Source organism: Ctenopharyngodon idella, chromosome 10, assembly GCF_019924925.1.
Source record: "Ctenopharyngodon idella isolate HZGC_01 chromosome 10, HZGC01, whole genome shotgun sequence".
Taxonomy (NCBI): domain Eukaryota; kingdom Metazoa; phylum Chordata; class Actinopteri; order Cypriniformes; family Xenocyprididae; genus Ctenopharyngodon; species Ctenopharyngodon idella.
Genome location: NC_067229.1, coordinates 7,253,461 through 7,271,539, shown reverse-complemented (window position 1 = coordinate 7,271,539; position 18,079 = coordinate 7,253,461). Strand labels below are relative to the sequence as shown.

General features: G+C 32.6%; 2 protein-coding genes across 2 annotated transcripts; both read left to right on the top strand.

Moving 5' to 3' along the window:
• Positions 1 to 280: 280 nt before the first annotated feature.
• On the top strand, positions 281 to 4,308 carry gcga (glucagon a). Its single transcript, XM_051910716.1, has 6 exons — positions 281 to 1,127; positions 1,214 to 1,335; positions 1,595 to 1,750; positions 2,975 to 3,091; positions 3,619 to 3,762; positions 3,893 to 4,308. Exons 1-6 carry the CDS (start codon positions 1,041 to 1,043, stop codon positions 3,915 to 3,917), a joined length of 651 nt encoding a protein of 216 aa, XP_051766676.1. The 5' UTR covers positions 281 to 1,040; the 3' UTR covers positions 3,918 to 4,308.
• Positions 4,309 to 6,664: 2,356 nt separating this feature from the next.
• pcyt2 (phosphate cytidylyltransferase 2, ethanolamine) lies at positions 6,665 to 17,588 on the top strand. The gene is made up of 13 exons (XM_051909438.1): positions 6,665 to 6,938; positions 8,657 to 8,745; positions 8,851 to 9,012; positions 10,544 to 10,610; positions 10,713 to 10,797; positions 10,890 to 10,931; positions 11,282 to 11,420; positions 11,595 to 11,677; positions 12,195 to 12,272; positions 14,118 to 14,183; positions 15,570 to 15,635; positions 15,718 to 15,806; positions 15,901 to 17,588. The coding sequence occupies exons 1-13, from the start codon at positions 6,826 to 6,828 to the stop codon at positions 16,013 to 16,015; spliced, it is 1,194 nt and encodes a 397-aa protein (XP_051765398.1). The 5' UTR covers positions 6,665 to 6,825; the 3' UTR covers positions 16,016 to 17,588.
• The last annotated feature ends 491 nt before the right edge of the window (positions 17,589 to 18,079 follow it).

Below are 18,079 nucleotides of genomic sequence, written 5' to 3'. Positions count from 1 at the left end.
AGATTTTGTTTTTGTTTTTTAAGTTTCAATTTATTTTAATCTATTAATAAATGTAATAATTTATAATTAAGAAATACATTAATATTTAAGTTACTAATACAATTTAATTATTTATAATAGTATATCATTGAGATACTTTTAGTTTTATTAATATTTTGAATCAGTTTTTTTTTTTATATTTTCCTGTTTCATTTTAGTTTTAGTTAATGTTTTTGACAATTTTTTTTTCTTTTTTTTTTTTCTTTTTTTAATTATATATGTCTATATTTGTATTATTTCAGTTTTAGTTATTTTAGTGCCTCAAGTGAAACTAAATGAAAATGAGAAATATTGTCCTGGCAACTAGCTGAAATAAAATGTTTGTATTTTTTTTTTTTTTTTTTTTTTCAGTTAACATTCATTTTATTTCAAGTAATGAAAATGATTTTTATGGTTTTAGTTTTAGTTTGGTTTCAACAAAATAAATTCGTTGTTGATTAAAAACAACAAATATGACATTTGATATACTGATTCTGTTAATCAAATGCTTGCACACAAGCACCTCAAATGCATTCTGGGAATTTTTGTATATTCAGCAAACATCACAACCATTTTCACTGACATCTTAGAATTGCATAAAAATGATTCAAGTCACTCAAATCACACCGATTTTGTGTGCAAAGCATCCTGGGTAGGACATAAGAATCATGTATAACTAATGTATAACAGACTAAAAATCCGTTTGTCACGTTCTCCGCGAACCCTTTCAAACAGAGTATCCGTTTGCCCTCTTGATTTTCGCCAACAGTAGCACTTCTTGCGTTATTTTTCTCTTGGTTTATTTGCGAAAGCCTCCATCCTGCTGTCTGACACCTCGACGGCGACTCTTATCTGGAGGTACTTTGGCACATCTCTCTCTTTAAACAAACATGAGCGGATTCATCCAGAACGGGTAATGGACTGACACTAATGGATTTGAATGTGCACATACGTGTGTGTGTGGGCTGCCGAGACGGGCCGGCCCACCTGGATCAACTATATAAGAAGTTTGAGAAGAGGCCATGAAACCAACAGCAGAAGAGCCAGGAGAAGATCTGTACTTGAGGAGCAAACGCACTCATCTCATCCATCCATACTTCCATCCATCGGTAAGTTGAGCATCTCTTCAAGGACTTCATTGATCCCTTCGTTGTTTGAGATAAGTTATTACATTCTATTTCTCTCATTTTGACAGGGCGTGTGTTCGAACTCTAAAGAAGCTGTCAAAATGAAAGGTGTCCAATATCTCGCTGGTCTTCTTCTGCTCCTCTTCGTTCAAAACTGCTTGTGCGTCCCACTGCAAGATGACAACACAAGGTCAGAGGAATCTTTTATGTCAGTTTTATATCATTTATACTCTGTTTCAGAGCAGTAAATTACAAAAAAAGCTCTTGGTTTGAAATTGTTTGAAGATAATTTACTAGTATACTTTGTTAAATGTGCTTAACCAATTTGGTACTGTAAAAATAGCTTTGCATTTTCACTTTATAACTGTTTGAGGACTTTTCGGTTGGAAATATGGGCATCATTTTGTGATGTGTTCAATTTAACACTGGTTTATGTTCTCGTGGCGCAGCACAGAGACAGCAGAAAGTCTTCTGCCGAGGGGTCAGGGCTTCACCACCGTCAAGAGGCATTCTGAGGGGACCTTCTCCAACGACTACAGCAAATACCTGGAGACCAGGAGGGCACAAGACTTCGTTCAGTGGCTCATGAACTCAAAGAGAAATGGGTAGGTACAATTACTGTGTAATATTGCTTATAGATTTGTGTAAAAAAAAATGATTCAACATGTAAAAGAAAAAGTACTGAAGTATGACAAAATGCACCAATCAAACTGAAAAAATGTTGAAAACACAAATGTAAATTTAACAAAAAATAAGAATAAAACATATATATATATATATATATAATATTTTAAATATAATATAAAATATATTGGAATATATTCTGTTTATGGAAACTTAAAATGTTACAAAACATGTTCTCCCATTTATATAATGTATTTATAGTAATATTCTTAAAAATCATATATATATATATAATATTATAAAATTATAATAATAAGCAATATATATAATTTACAATAAAAACTATATATAGTATATTTTGTTATGTATATTCTTTGTTTTGTATTTTATGTTTTGTATTTTATATATAATATTATAAACTAAAACACTATAATATGATAAACAATTATATATGTGATGTAATTATAATATTAAAATTATATATGTATATAAAATACAAAAAAACAAATATAATATAGAACATCATAACATATATATATATATATATATATATATATAAAAATACTATATATATAAATTATATATTATATATTATACTATATAAATACTATATTAATATATATTTTTATATGTTATTTATTTATTTATTATATATGTATATCAAATAAATCCAAAAAACAAATATAATATAAAACATCATAACACAATATTATATATAATATATAATAAAAATATATATTTTAAAAAATAAAAAATGTAATTTATAAAAAATATCTATAAATTATTTATTATATATATATTATACTATATAAATACTATATTTATATATTTTTTATTTAATTTATATTTTTGTTTAATCATTTATTATATTTATAATATATTTATTTAACTATATAATGTGATTAACATTTACGTAAGCAATATCATTATTATATGAAAAGAATGTCTTTATAAATTATAAATAAATATAAATATATATATATATATATATATATATATATATATATATATATATATATATATATATATAATATAAAATAAATTATAAATAATATTAATTATTTATGATTTAATTAACTGGGCTAAATCATTAAAAACAATTAAAAGTGTAGATCTACATGTTTCAGCTACACGGTCTTCTAAGCTAACTCAAAATCAAACATATAATCAGTGATTTTTCTTACATAAACTCTCCTCTCCCCCAGTGGTCCGTCCAAACGTCACGCTGAGGGAACCTACACCAGCGACATCAGCTCTTACCTGCAAGACCAAGCAGCCCAGAACTTTGTGGCCTGGCTGAAATCTGGACAGCCCAAGCAAGAGTAGGCATCCACGCTTCTAGTCCCACCTTCAGTGCCTTAGAGAGTGTGAAAGTGATGGAAATAAAGAAAAAGAGAGTGTGTGTGTGTGTGTGTGTGTGTGAGAGAGAGCAAAATAGCCAAACTGGCCGCTTCATCATGCTTTCTCCTCTCCAACATCTGTCTCTTTTCTAACGCACTCTGTCCAACCTCAATGCCAAATGCTAATGCTAATAAATAGCGCTGAAACCAGGCTGTGTGCTTCTGGTTATCTTTCTCTGCTAATGTCTTCTTCTGTTTCTGGTACTGCTGCACTAATCAAACAAATACTGACAGCATAGATGCTAATTATAACCAAACATCACATACCTAATACTACAAACCTTCTCACATATAAACTGATTTACCAAGAACATGCTACATGCTAAAGCTAAACTCGACGCAGGCCGCAAGCTAACTGCTAACTAATTGTGAACTCATAATTCACTGGTTTAAACTTTGAATAATTGTCATGTGCACATGCTCACAAGTTGTTTATCGCATATGCGCAGTGTTGGGGCCAACAGAAGCGCAAATTTGGGCCGCAGGCGGCATGTAGACGGCAGTTTCACCAGTGATGTCAACAAGGTCTTGGACAGCATCGCTGCCAAGGAGTATTTACAATGGGTGATGAACTCTAAGGCATCAGGGTCAAGGTAAAGTCCTTTCTATAGTGGCTAAAAACACAGATATGATAAAGACATGAATATTTTGAATGGTAATAAGTGCAAGAACAAGAGATGGGTCTATTTTGAATACACTTTATGTGATTATTTTCTTTTCTAGTGGCAAACGTGGCGGGAATCAATGAAGAACCGGTGGGCTTCCCTGCGAGAGCTTAAATTTGGATCCTGAAGGGGATTCGATCATCAAAATGAATGAAAGCCATTTCTTCTAAAGGCAAAACAGATACAACTCTTGAAATCAAAAGCCATATTAATGTTTTATTTTATTTTTTAACTTTGAGCACTGTGGTTATTATTTATTTTCCCTAGTGTTAAAGAACATCATGTAAGTTATAACAAACAAAATGAAATATTTTTCTATAGTTTTGAACTATTTTCTATGTGTGCGATAAAAACAAACTCAGGTGAATGCACTAAACACTCAGGTAAAAAGTGACAATTTACGTGTGCCACCACTGTATCAAAGTGCCATGGAAAATGGTGTCTTGCTCTGCAAAATAAACATTTTCATATTCCACTCAAAGCCTGTTGTGTTCCTGCTTGAACACATGTGCATTTAGCGCCACCTAAAGGATGTCTGCAGCAATACATGATGTGCTTGCGGATTCAGTTTATAATTAGTGCAAAGCCAGTTACAGCATGTTTATAGAAGGTTTTTTAAGGTTATAATAAAACAATAGTTATATTTCTGAAGTGAGCGAGATTCCTAAATTAAAAAAAATACATTTGTTAATGCTTTTACTATTTTATTAAGTTATTTTGTTGTCAACTTTAATGTAGTAAACATCTATTATTATTATTGTGTCATAATATTATTGTTTTAAGAAATTGAATCCTAATGTGAAGTATTAAACATTATTCTTTAAATATTTCTCTTTTTAAGTTGATCTGAGGTGTAAGAAAGACATAGAAAAATAGGCTAGTAAATTACTTGAACTTCAAAAACAGGATAATATACAGTTGCAAGAAAAAGTGTGTGAACCACTTGCAGAATCTGTAAAAATGTTAATAATTTTTAACAAAATAAGGGAGATAATACAAAATGCATGTTATTTTTTATTTAGTACTCTCCTGAGTAAGATATTTTACATAAAAGATGTTTACATATAATCCACAAGACAAAAAGTAGCTGAATTTATTAAAATAACCCCATTCATAAGTATGTGCCATTGCTTCTTAATACTGTGTGTGGTTACCTGGATGATCTACGACTGTTTGTTTGTTGTGTGATGGTTCTTCATGAGTCTCTTGTTTGTCCTGAGCAGTTAAACTGAGCTCTGTTCTTCAGAAAAATTCTCCAGGTCCTGCAGATTCTTCAGTTTTCCAGCATTTTTTGCATATTTGAACCCTTTTCAGCAGTGACTGAATGATTTTGAGATCCGTCTTTTCACACTGAGGACAACTGAGGGACTCAAACACAACTATTAAACAAGGTTCAAACATTCACTGATGCTCCAGAAGGAAACACGATGCATTAATAGATGGGGGGTGAAAACATTTGGAATTTGAAGATCAAGGTAAATTGTATTTAATTTGTCTTCCGGGAAACATGAAAGTATTTTCTGTTGCTTCCGAAGGGCAGTACTAAAAAAAAAAAAAAATGATATTCAAGCGAAATAAGAAAAATTTGGACCTCTTCATCCTGTTCAAAAGTTTTCACCCCCCGTCTCTTAATGCATCATGTTTCCTTCTGGAGCATCAGTGAATGTTTGAACCTTTTTTAATAGATGTGTTTGAGTCCCTCAGTTGTCCTCCATGTGAAAAGATGGATCTCAAAATCATACAGTCACTGCTGTAAAGGGTTCAAATATGCAAAAGATGCTGGAAAACTGAAGAATTTTTGGGACCTGGAGATATTTTCTGAAGAACAGAGCTCAGTTTAACTGCTCAGGACAAACAAGAGACTCATGAACAACCATCACAAAACAAACAAACAGTCGTAGATCATCCAGGTAACCACACACAGTATTAAGAATCAGTGGTTCACATACTTATGAATGGGGTTATTTTAATAAATTCAGCTATTTTTTTGTCTTGTGGATTATATGTAAACATCTTTTATGTAAAATATCTTACTCAGGACAGTACTAAATAAAAAATAACATGCATTTTGTATGATCGCTCTTATTTTGTTAAAATTTTGCACATTTTCACAGATTCTGCAAGTGGTTCACATACTTTTTCTTGCAACTGTAATAAGCAAATACTATCTTTTGAAACTTATATGCGTGATGAAATTCAAACACTAATTATAAGATATTCATAAATTGTTATATTTTTTAAATAATTTGCACTTGCATTAAAAAAAAAAAAAATCTGAAATGAGCAAGATTCCAGTATTTTGCAAAAAAAGCTTTTCATGATCAGTTTATTTAAATAAATAATAGGTAATTTTGTTTATTTTTCATTTTTGTCCCAGCTTTAACGTAGATTTTAACATTGATTTTTATTATTTGCCTGTTATTATTATTAGGCTATTATCAGTTTAAGAGATAGGCCTATAACCCCAATGTGAAACATTAAACATTATATTCAAATGTTCTAAAAATATGAATGTATTTGTTTATTTATTACTTAGCCAAATTGCGGTTACGTTTTTGTTGTAAAAAATATAGAAGAAAAAAAAGAAAGACAAATTTAAGACAAATATGTATGTATTACATTAGTGAATTGTTACGAAGTTTTTAGTTTTTGAACTGAGTTATTTTTTATCATATTATTTTTTATTATGGGAGTTTATCACATAGACATGTAAGTACATATAAATAAAAATAAATAAAATGTATATATATATATGTTTATGGTTTATCATCTTTGCACTTGTTGCGAAGAAATCATGCGACACTGGCCTGGCGTCACTTCCTAATCGGAGGGGAGGAGCATCGTGAGGAGGCGTGGTGTTTGCCGGCGTTGCGTCGTCTTCGTTGCGAACAGTCTGGAAGGGCGTATCGACTTTGCCGGTGTAATTCATATCAAAGCAGAGTGTTACAGTTGCTTATAACGTCTGTTCGGGGAGTTTATACGCATTAAAACATGATCAGGAACGGAAGCCATTCGGTTGAGGAGGAGGTGAAAGGAGAGCCGATCTCCTCCAGCCACAGCCCGGAGAAGAGGAAGCGGGTGATCAGGGTATGGTGTGACGGCTGGTAAGTGATATCACACTCATACGGTGATAAACACAAAGTGCTTATGTATCTCTATAGCATCTCTAAATTGTCTTATAGTGATAGAATTCAACATAAGAAGTTGTATAGTTGCGCAGAGATGAGTTTACCATGGTATTGTTAAATTACCACCAAAAAGTACCATGTTTTTCCAACCTTGACAATCGTGGAGTCTTGGAGTACCATATCCGTGCAAAAAGTACCTTATCAGCACCATGGAACAGTTATAGTATCACATGGTATTACTGTGGTAATTTGAAAATATATAACTTAGCGGTACTAAAATACATGCCATGTCCAAAATATGACATCACCATGGTACTTGTCTTCCATGATAATAGTATTACCACAGTACATGTGAAATAAACATAGTAGTACCATAGTATAGTGGTGTCAGATGGCAATGTCAAGGTGCTATGATGTTTTCCATTGCACTGAATGATTACCATATTTATGTACTGTGGTATTTATAAGGTACAGCATGGTATACTATGGTTTCATGTCCAAAACATGGTATTATCATGGTAAATGTCCAAAAAACATATTACCATGGTTTCTTTTTAAAGTTGCTTTACAGCATAATTGAACTCTGTTTGCATCATTGAATTATTATTTTCCTGTTTATCCCTGAAAAGCTGCTTTGAAAAATCTGTATTGTATAAAGTGTTTTATAAATAAAGGTGACATGACTGTTTTTTTTAATCTATATTTCCGTGTCTAGTACATAATACCATGGTATTATTCGTTAGTGTAGTAAATAGGCATGAGGAATGATAAATTGATATTTCTTAATTAGAAAGTATATGGAATAATTGGTTTATTACTAATGGTTAGTTACCTTTGGCAGCAGGTAAGTATGGCAGTACAGCAGTGTTGTTATTGTTAACTAAAACGATTGAAAATCCTTTTCGGTTATTGAAAATAATAATAAATATTAGATGGAAAGCTTAAACTTAAAAAATAAATAGAAATGTTGCCTTGGCAACTAACTAAAATAAGTTGAAGTACTAAAATTATTAAAGCTATATTTAAAAAATAAAAACTAATAAAAATGACAAAAGCACATTACAGAATTTCTAAAAATTAAACTAAATACAAATAAATGCTAATTCAAAATTAAAAATATATATATACTGTAATAGTAATATAAATAATAGGTTCAAAAGTGTTCAGGTCATGTGATTTCTGAGAACGATTACAGATAGTACTTATAGAAGTGATATTACCTGTTTCTTACTCCTACACTAATTGTTCATAAAATGCAAATGCAAACAAAACTTCTGAGTCGCATTATTATTGCAATTCCATTTGGTGACACTAGAGGTTCAGAAATGACACACTTCACGTTTAAAGACAATGTATATTCCTCTAATTCATCCAAAATACTGTAGTGTTCCTTTATGAGTGATGAAACTGATGTTATAAATAACAGTGTGAAGTGTGGTGCCCAGCAAGGAATCATGGGAAATGGAATTGGAGATTATGTCCTCATGTAATCCCATCGGCCCATGTAATGATATTACTGGGGGTACAGGGCTTGTCCTGGTTAGATAACTCACCCGTCTCTAGTTACTGCTGTGCTTGTTGTTATAAAAGCAGTTATTTATTACATCACCTGTGCGCTCTTGGTCTTTGAATGCGGGTCATGTTATCTTGACCCTCATTAACTGTGTATTTAAAGTCCACATCTGTCTCCACAGCTATGACATGGTGCACTACGGTCACTCTAACCAATTACGACAGGCCAAAGCAATGGGAGATTACCTTGTAGTAGGAGTACATACAGACGGTATGCTTCACACTTCATATTTCAGATCAGTGCTTTGTAATTTACATAAAGTCACCATAAAACCCTAATGAGGAAATTATCAAATATTTTCCCTCTCATGTTCAGAGGAAATAGCCAAGCACAAAGGTCCTCCGGTCTTCACGCAGGCTGAGCGTTATAAAATGATACGGGCCATAAAGTGGGTGGATGAGATTGTGGAAGGGGCGCCGTACGTCACCACACTGGAGACGCTGGACAAGTACAACTGTGATTTCTGTGTGCACGGAGGTGAGGGGATCCTTTAGATATTTATAGACGCCCATTCTAGTAATCCTTAATCCTTACAATATCTTTTAAGGTGCCATATTTTACATTTTTGTGGAATTTTATCCCTTGAAATACACTTGTTTTGCACCAAAACGGTAGTAATTAAGTTTTTTTATAATCATTTTCATCCTCTTTGATTCTTAGAATTGAACAGCCTATTTTTGTTACGTTCCTTTAAAGAGTTCTGTATGTAAATGATGTTACGATTGAACCTTTTCGCACATAAAACATGGTGTAGGTCATGTTGACGTTTATCAAGTTAACCCTTTAAGCCCGAAATGTACCACCACCCCCGTGAAAAAATTAGTAATCAAATTACTAAGCAACCGCTGACAGGAATAACACAAAATAGGTATCATTTTAAAGCTTAGAAACTCATCTTTTTAACAATTTTGACAGGAATATAATGAGTGCTGAGTCGTCCCTCTAAACCAGAGAGTACCTTCCGCGGGCGCTATCTAGCTACAAAAAAATTAATAATATTTTTCAGAACTTCTGCCTTTATCAACACAAAATAGGTGTATTTTGAAAGCTTAGAGGCTGAACTTTACAATGAATGTAGCCAATTTGATTAACTCCTAAGTAGTGCTGAGTTATTTGCTGATAAATAAAAATGTTTTTTTCATAATTTATGAAATACTTTTTTGTACTATGTACTGCAATGTGTCAAAAACATCATACAGCTCAGATAGTCATGTGTCGTATGTCATTTGAAAGGTTTCATGGAATACAATACAACAAGCATATTTGTTTTTGGGCTTTGACTGAATGTGATCGAGTTTTTGTATCTGAAGCCCCGCAAGACCCATATGTAAATAACACACGGATGTGGCATTTATGTCACGTTTTCGCTCGTAACTTCATGAAACATGCTCTAATTGCACATCACTATTTACAGCAGATTCTCCTGATTAAAATGTGTTGATCATGAGATATTCCTCATGGAGGAACGGGTTTGATTTTAAAAATGCCCATTAGGGGGGTGTCAAGGGCTAAACAAAAAAGCTACCTTGGTTCCAAATGCTGTAACATTTGATTACTTTATACTATCACCAAAAATTGGATCCAGATGCAGCTCACATATAGGGGAACTTTACCAAAAAAGAATTGTCCTCCTAGCTTATTTTCTTCTTGAGTTATTGCATGTCAAATAAGAAAGATATGTAAAATTATAATAAAAATTATATATAGTTTTTTGTCTTTGTCAGCAGTTTCTCAGCATGAGAATGTCGAAATGTAATCAAATTTTTTTTCTTCTAAAAACTTATAAAGTTTTCTATCAAACGATACTATCAAACGATTGACTGTCAATGTTTATCGTTCATTAGCTGGAAAAAATCATTCTGTTGCTATCATTTCTCTGTCGTTATCGTTATGGTTGTGGTGTGGACGTCTCTATTCTCAAAGAATTAGAACAATTATTAACACTTTATAGTTACCGTCCTTGGTGAGAAACAGGCCTTAAGTGTGTAATTTTCATGTATTTTGCTAGATGACATCACATTGACCGTGGACGGGAAGGATACCTATGACGAGGTGAAGAGAATGGGCCGATACAGGTAAAGTCTAATGGTCCTCGGACATACACCTGTGGCACACCACTGAATTTTAACCCAAGGGTGGGTGTAACGGTTGCTATATGTGTCATTTTCCATCAATAGGGAATGTAAACGCACACAGGGAGTGTCTACGACAGACCTAGTGGGTCGTATGCTCCTGTTAACAAAAGCACACCACAGTAACATTGTGCGTATAATTTATCATTTATTTATGCGTCTTGTTAAGCATTATGTAAAGTCTTTCTGTCAGTCCCTAATTCATATTCCCCCCTCTCTCAGGATAACACAGCCTACCAGCTCCACACGGATAACTTTGGGAAGGTGAGCAGATCTGCACATACTCAGATATAATTGCATCTTTTTTTAATATTTTCATAATTTTTCCGCCTCTGAAACATATAAATAAAGTACATTTATATAATCATAACTCATCATAATCCATTCGAATCCTGATGGATAAAAATCAGGTCTTCTACATTATTTCCGTTTTAATATTTTGTTTTGCTTGGAAATGTCACATATTACGTAAGTTTAATGAGTTGAGAATGCTCTTTTATGTTGTTTTTAATTTTATATGTGGTTTATGAATTTAAAAAAACAATATACATCGTTAATTTGAATCCCTTGGTATTTGCAAATGCAAAACGTTTTTGTTAATCTGTTCTTCTCAGGGTCCTAAAGGGCACAGCCCTTGGACTGGTGTCTCTCAGTTCCTGCAGACTTCTCAGAAGATCATCCAGTTCGCCTCAGGAAAAGAACCACAGCCGGAAGACACCATCATATATGTGGCCGGAGCTTTCGACCTTTTCCGTATCCTTTTAAAATCCACATGCCACTCCACACTTACCTTCGGAAGACATCCAGAAATTTGGAAAAGTCATGAAAAATTCAGTTTAAAGTTTTTAAGCAGAATTTGGGGAAAGTGATTAAGGGAACTCTGGTTGTATATTTTGTGTATTGGCCTTGACTATCTTGCCCACATAGACATTGGTCATGTGGATTTCCTCGAAACTGTTTACAAACAAGCAGAGAAACCTTACGTCATTGTCGGACTGCACTTTGACCAGGTGCGTTTCATAAAAACATGCACACCCACAAGATTTTACAGACCGCTCCACCATCATTGTGCTTGCTGAAAGGGCAAAATTTGATGTAGAAAGCTGTTTTTAATTTTTGATGATAAATTTTGATTGGACAAAAAACCTCATGTGAACCAGGAAAGGGGAAGTTCAAACTCATAACCCTGGCATGATCACACACAAACCTGTTTTACACCGTTTTTGAACTCTCTGGTGGAATGTGTTTAAGTTCCTTAAAGTGCAAAATACCATACACATTACAGTTATGGTTACTAACCGTGGTAATTATTACAAGAAAACAGAAATGAAACAACATTATAATTGTTTATAGTTTTGAAAATTCTAAATTACTATTGGTTAGTACTTGCTCAGATTAGCAGTGTCGGTCTGTAATTGTGTCTGTAACTTATGTGTGAAATATAGCAGTTGTGATGTGCAATAATTTTAATGTTTAGTAATTGTTATTGTCATGTTTATTAAGTATATTCATATTATTGATTTGTAGGAAGTGAACCGCTACAAAGGGAAGAACTACCCCATCATGAATATTCATGAGAGAACTTTGAGTGTGCTGGCATGCAGAGTGAGTGCATAATTTAACATCTCCTCCAATCATCTCTCTGCTTTTCACATCAAGGAATGCATAGCTTACCACCTCCATTAATATATTATTGGTCTGCATAAATTACTGACTCCTCCAGTCAGTTCTCTGGATTGTGCAGAATTTACAGTCTCCAATCTCGTTTTATTATGTTGTTTTTGTATTCTTGACACTTTCGTTTAAGAACAATGGGCCACTGTGTTTAGAGAGGGAGTAATATTGCAAAAAAAAAAAAAAAAAGAGAGAGTGTAGGGGGAAGAAACTAGGCAGAAACATTAAGAAACATCTCAAGGTCAAAAGGACAAATATCACAAGCAATGAAAAATGTTTATGAGATGCCCATTAAAAATCATGCACCTTGTGCTAATCCAAACCATATCCTAGTTTACAAACCCTCTCATTCATCCACAGCGAACATGTTCTCATGGATCAGGCACATAACAGCATACCTAAAGCATGATGTCGTTTTCAGACAGAACCCATATTGAGCTGCTGGTATCAGTAACATGCAGTGAAACTCCAGACCTCCCTCACACTGTGATAGCAATGCAAATCACACATGCATGCCTTTCCGAAGACTGTCCCAGTGGATGAAAGGAGGTTTCATTTGGCTTTAGGAATTTTAGAAGTTCAGCTGATTTGGGCAATTTTAGGATGTTTGAACTGAGTAATTTAAACTTAAGGAACAATAGAACTGTAGAACTTGAGGAACATGATGAACTTAGAACTGGAGAACTCTGAGAATGTAGAACATTTATAACTTAAATAGAACCTGGAGATCTTTCAGAACTTAGAACTTGGCAAACTAGAACTGGATACCTTTGTGAATTTGGAGAACCCTGAGAACTTAAAGGGTTAGTTCACCCAAAAATGAAAATAATGTCATTTATTACTAAATAAAATTGCTTTATTATTAAATAATGTAATTTATGCCGTTCCACACCCGTAAGACCTTCGTTAATCTTCGGAACACAAATTAAGATATTTTTGTTGAAATCCGATGGCTCAGTGAAGCCTGCATAGCCAGCAAAGACATTTCCTCTCTCAAGATTCATTAATGTACTAAAAACATATTTAAATCAGTTAATGTGAGTACAGTGGTTCAATATTAATATTATGAAGTGACGAGAATATTTTTGGTGTGCCAAAAAAACAAAATAGCGACTTATATAGTGATGGGCGATTTCAAAACACTGCTTCATTAAGCTTCGGAGCGTTATGAATCTTTTGTGTCGAATCATGATTCGGATCGCGTGTCAAACCGCCAAACTGCTGAAATCACGTGACTTTGGCGCTCCGAACCACTGATTCGACACAAAAGATTCATAGACTCACCCTCATATATGGTGGGTATGGAACAAAATGAGGGTGAGTAATTAATGACAGAATTTTCATTTCAAAACCTAAAGAAATTAAAAGTTAGATAATGTAGAAGCTAGACAATGCAGAACTGTGGAACTTAGAGAATGTACAACTTAAAGAAATTAGAACTAGAATGTAAAACTGAGGGAACTTCGAACTATAGAACTGTAGAAATTTGTGAGCTTGGAGAACTTAAAAGTCAGAGAACGTAGAACTTAAGCAGTGTAGAACTTTAGAACTTTGAGAACTCTGAGAACTTAAATCCTAAAGATATTATAACTTAGAGGACTTGGACGACTTAAGTTAGAACTATAAAACTGGACAATTTTTAGAAAGTAGAACCTAAAGCATTTCAACTTTAAGAATATGGAACCTAAACAGTTTAGAACTTTAGAACTTAATATTCTAGTTTATACTTGTTGATTTAGGCTGTGAATAACTGTCTTGTGATTCTCTTGTCTTCAGTACGTGTCAGAGGTTGTGATCGGGGCTCCGTACGCAGTAGGAAAAGATCTTCTGGATCACTTTAAGGTACAGTATTAAAGCAGTGCAACTTTACATTGTTCATTCATTGTGGTGAATAAGAAACTACTTTCAATGTAAGCCCCTTTCAGACACAATAACACAATAAAAGGCTTTGAGTGTGAAGAGAATGAGGTTTGTGTGATTCACACTGTACTGTATTGAGGCTTAAAGCTGTGTGTGTTTGTGTGTTGTGTACAGCTCTGGGACAGCAGCCAAACTCAGAGGCTTTAGTGACAGACCACTATTTCAGCAATTCTGTGTTGTTGTTGTCCGGGAACAATCTAGAGACTTACTGCTCTCCTCTTTAACCAGAAACCCTCAGACAGTTACAGAGAGTTCAACCGTGCATTATAGTTTAACTTTAGAGAACTCAACAGAGAGCTTGGGGCATTTTTCTAAAATACAAAGGGTGCAAAATATAATGGTGAACTTAGCGATTTATTGGACTTTTTTTGCATATTAAAAGTCTTTGTAAATTATATATGTTGTTATATGTAGGTTAATTGCTATGAATTTTTATATTGGTGCATGTAATAAAATGTATTTCTATATTTAAATGTTTTTTTAAATATTAGTGAAAATGTTATATTTTAAAATCTTATATTTTATTAAATGTACCTAGAAATTTGGTACTGAAATATATGAATATCTGTTATTATCTGCTTAATTTTAATTAATTAATTTTCTTTTTTTCAGTTTCTAAGTTTTTTTTTCCATTATTTTTTTTAGCACTAAAGCACTAAACATATCTATCTTTTCTTTTCTACATTAAGATATTTTGAAACCTGACTTTAACCAGTTTTAATTACAATTTTTAAAATGTAGGTAAAATCGTAATGCTTTACTATTGGTTTTTTAATGTTTTAAGCAAAAATTTCCTTTTTTCAGTTTCTAAGATTCCTTTTTTCCATTATTTTTTCAGTGCCAAATTTTTAAACCAAATTTCTAAACTTATATCTATCTTTTTGTTTTTATATTAAAATATTTTAGTACCTGACTTTAAAATTTAGATATAATCATAATGCTGTACTTATCATTTTTTTAAATGTATTAAGCAAATGGTTTTTTTTTTTTTTTTTTCAGTTTCTAAGTTTCCTTTTTTCTATTATATATTATCAGTACCAAATTTTCAAAGCACTAAACTTCTATCCATCTTCTTGTTTTTACATTATAGAATATTTTAATACCTGACTTTAATCAGTTTTAATTATAATTTTTAAATTTAGATTTGGCACTTTAGTTTGAACACTGTTTTTTTTTTTTTTTTTTTTTTAAATGTTCTGATTTATATATCTGATAACTATCTGATCATCTGAAAGTGTTTCAGTATCTCTACAAAGCAGAATCTGCATTCGTTGATCTATAGCTGACTGTTTGTGTGTCTGGCTGTAGGTGGATCTGGTGTGTCATGGGAAGACAGAAGTGTTTCCCGACACAGACGGGACAGACCCTTACGATGTGAGTAAAGTCTTCTAATATGCATCTCTGAATGATCTTCTCTTCCATAACTACTGTTTTTAACCTGTTTCTCTCTTCTCAGGAAGCAAAGAAGAGAGGTATTTTCCGCGTCCTAGACAGCGGCAGTGATCTGACCACCGACGACATCGTGCAGAGAATCATTGAGAACAGGTCTGAAGGATAACACGAGCAAAATGTAAAAACGGTGCTCACTTGAAGTGTTTATGAAAGTATGCAAATGCCAATCTCTCTTTTTGTCCGGTAGATTGCAGTTTGAGGCCAGGAACCAGAAGAAGGAAGCTAAAGAGATGGCTGTGTTCGAGGCTTTGAAGCATAAAGATGATTCACTGAAGACCGAGGCGGCTCTCGTGAAGAATTAACCGAGCTATCCAAATCAAACAAATCAAGGGCTTCGACGTAGAACTAAAATTACCCCCCGGACTGTTATAAAACACGTGGAGGAACACGGACTTGTTTTTATATGTTGTACGACTCTTGTTTGATGACAAAAACACTTTGTTGTGCACAGAGAGTTTTAATGGTACCTGTTAAACGGGTTGAGAACTTTCTCTCTGAATGGGAGGAGCACAGAGGAACGTTCAGCAAATACGTTTGCATCATTTTATGGGAAGATTGTGTCATTTTTTTAAATTGGTGATCCATCCGCACATACGGTATCTGTAGATGAGCAGAGAAATGCTTAGTGAAGGAACATTTCATGTTGACTTCGTTAGTATGCAAATTAGCGGTTAGTATGTGTAAGCTTAATTGTTTTTTATTTTAATTTTGTGTTTTATATGTGAGTGAATCTCTTGGAAACATATCCAGGTCACATTTACCCCAAAATCAAAAGAAAAAAACAAAACAAAAGAAATTATATTTTGCATTAAAAAAAGAACAAAGCCTGATTTAGGATTATTAAATGTTTTTGCATTGTGACATTATTTTTATAATTTAAATTAATTTCCATCCATATTTTAATTACCATAATGCATCTGAACGTTTTTTTATTTTATTTTAATTTGTTTGCACATTATTTGCAGTATTGATTCTTACTAGATTATCATTATATAAAAACAAAATACTGTAATACAATTATCTTTTTTTTTTTTATGTAGATAAGTATAAATTAAGGGTTTACTACCATATATAAATACTTTTATATATTTTATATAATTAATATTCTTCAGTTATGGTAATGAGATTTTGGCAAATGGGCTAATGGAAAAATTTTTATCAAAATAATCTCCAGCAAAAAAACTTAATTGTCCTAATATGTATGTGTGTGTGTAAATATGTGTATATATAGGTAAAATGTGATCTGGGCATGTTTTGACAGGTTTTACCATGGTATCTTTTATTCTAGTGGTGCTGTTGTAGTTTTACCCATCTCATAACTGGAAGTTTGATAGGTGTGTTGTGAAAAAAAGTTCAGAACTCAAGTTTTGTCAAATATCATTTCATACACTGTCCACAGTCACATACTTGCCATTTTTACTGTCTCTTTTACTCCGACCTCAGGTGATTGTTAGATGTCAGGATGCTGTGATATTCAAAATTCACTGCTGGTTTAACGTCACACTTTAATTCATTTTAATGTGCAACATAAATATTCTTCATCTTTTTTATGCAGTTTTGTCACCTGTTTCTGTTTTGAATGCGTTTCAAAGCACCCTGTTTTTAACATTTCCTCTACATTTATAGTGAATTGCTGTGAAAAACACTAATTTAAAGTCTCTACATTACAGATGTGAGCAGAAATGTTGAGTGACCAATTCTGTATGTAACGTTAGATGCTGATGAATGTTGATGGTGTGTTATTGTATTCAGACAGTCTTTTAATTTATTTGATTTCATCCCATCATAAACCGTAAATCATCAAAACACAATTAATTGCAAAGTAAATTGCAATTTTCACAATAAAAATGTATCAAAACAACATGTTTCAACATATCAACAGTGAAATCTGTTCAATGCTTTGAATGTTTTGTTTTCCAAATTAATATTTATTGATAAATTTATGTAATTTTTGTACATAAATATAATGTGAAGTACAAACATAATGTACTGAATTTTACAGCAGGTTAGGTTGAATCTGTTAATCACTGGTTGGTGATTAAAAACATCAAACTGTTAAGAAAGCATCATATTAGATCAATAAACTATATTTTGTGTAATTAACCCTTATATTTTATTATAAAATGCATATTGTATTTGATTGTTTATAGTATTTTACTTCATTTTTTTGTTTTGTTTGTTACTTTTAATGTTTTCAAATAATTTCCCTTTTTTTTAACTTCATTTTATTTTATAACGTTTTATTAATGATGAATTAATTTATTACTTTAATTAAATTTTATATGGAATTTCAGGGACTGCAGCTCTTTCGCACAGCTCTTGCCTTGGACAAAACCCATCTCAGGTGACAAAGTTCCACAAACATC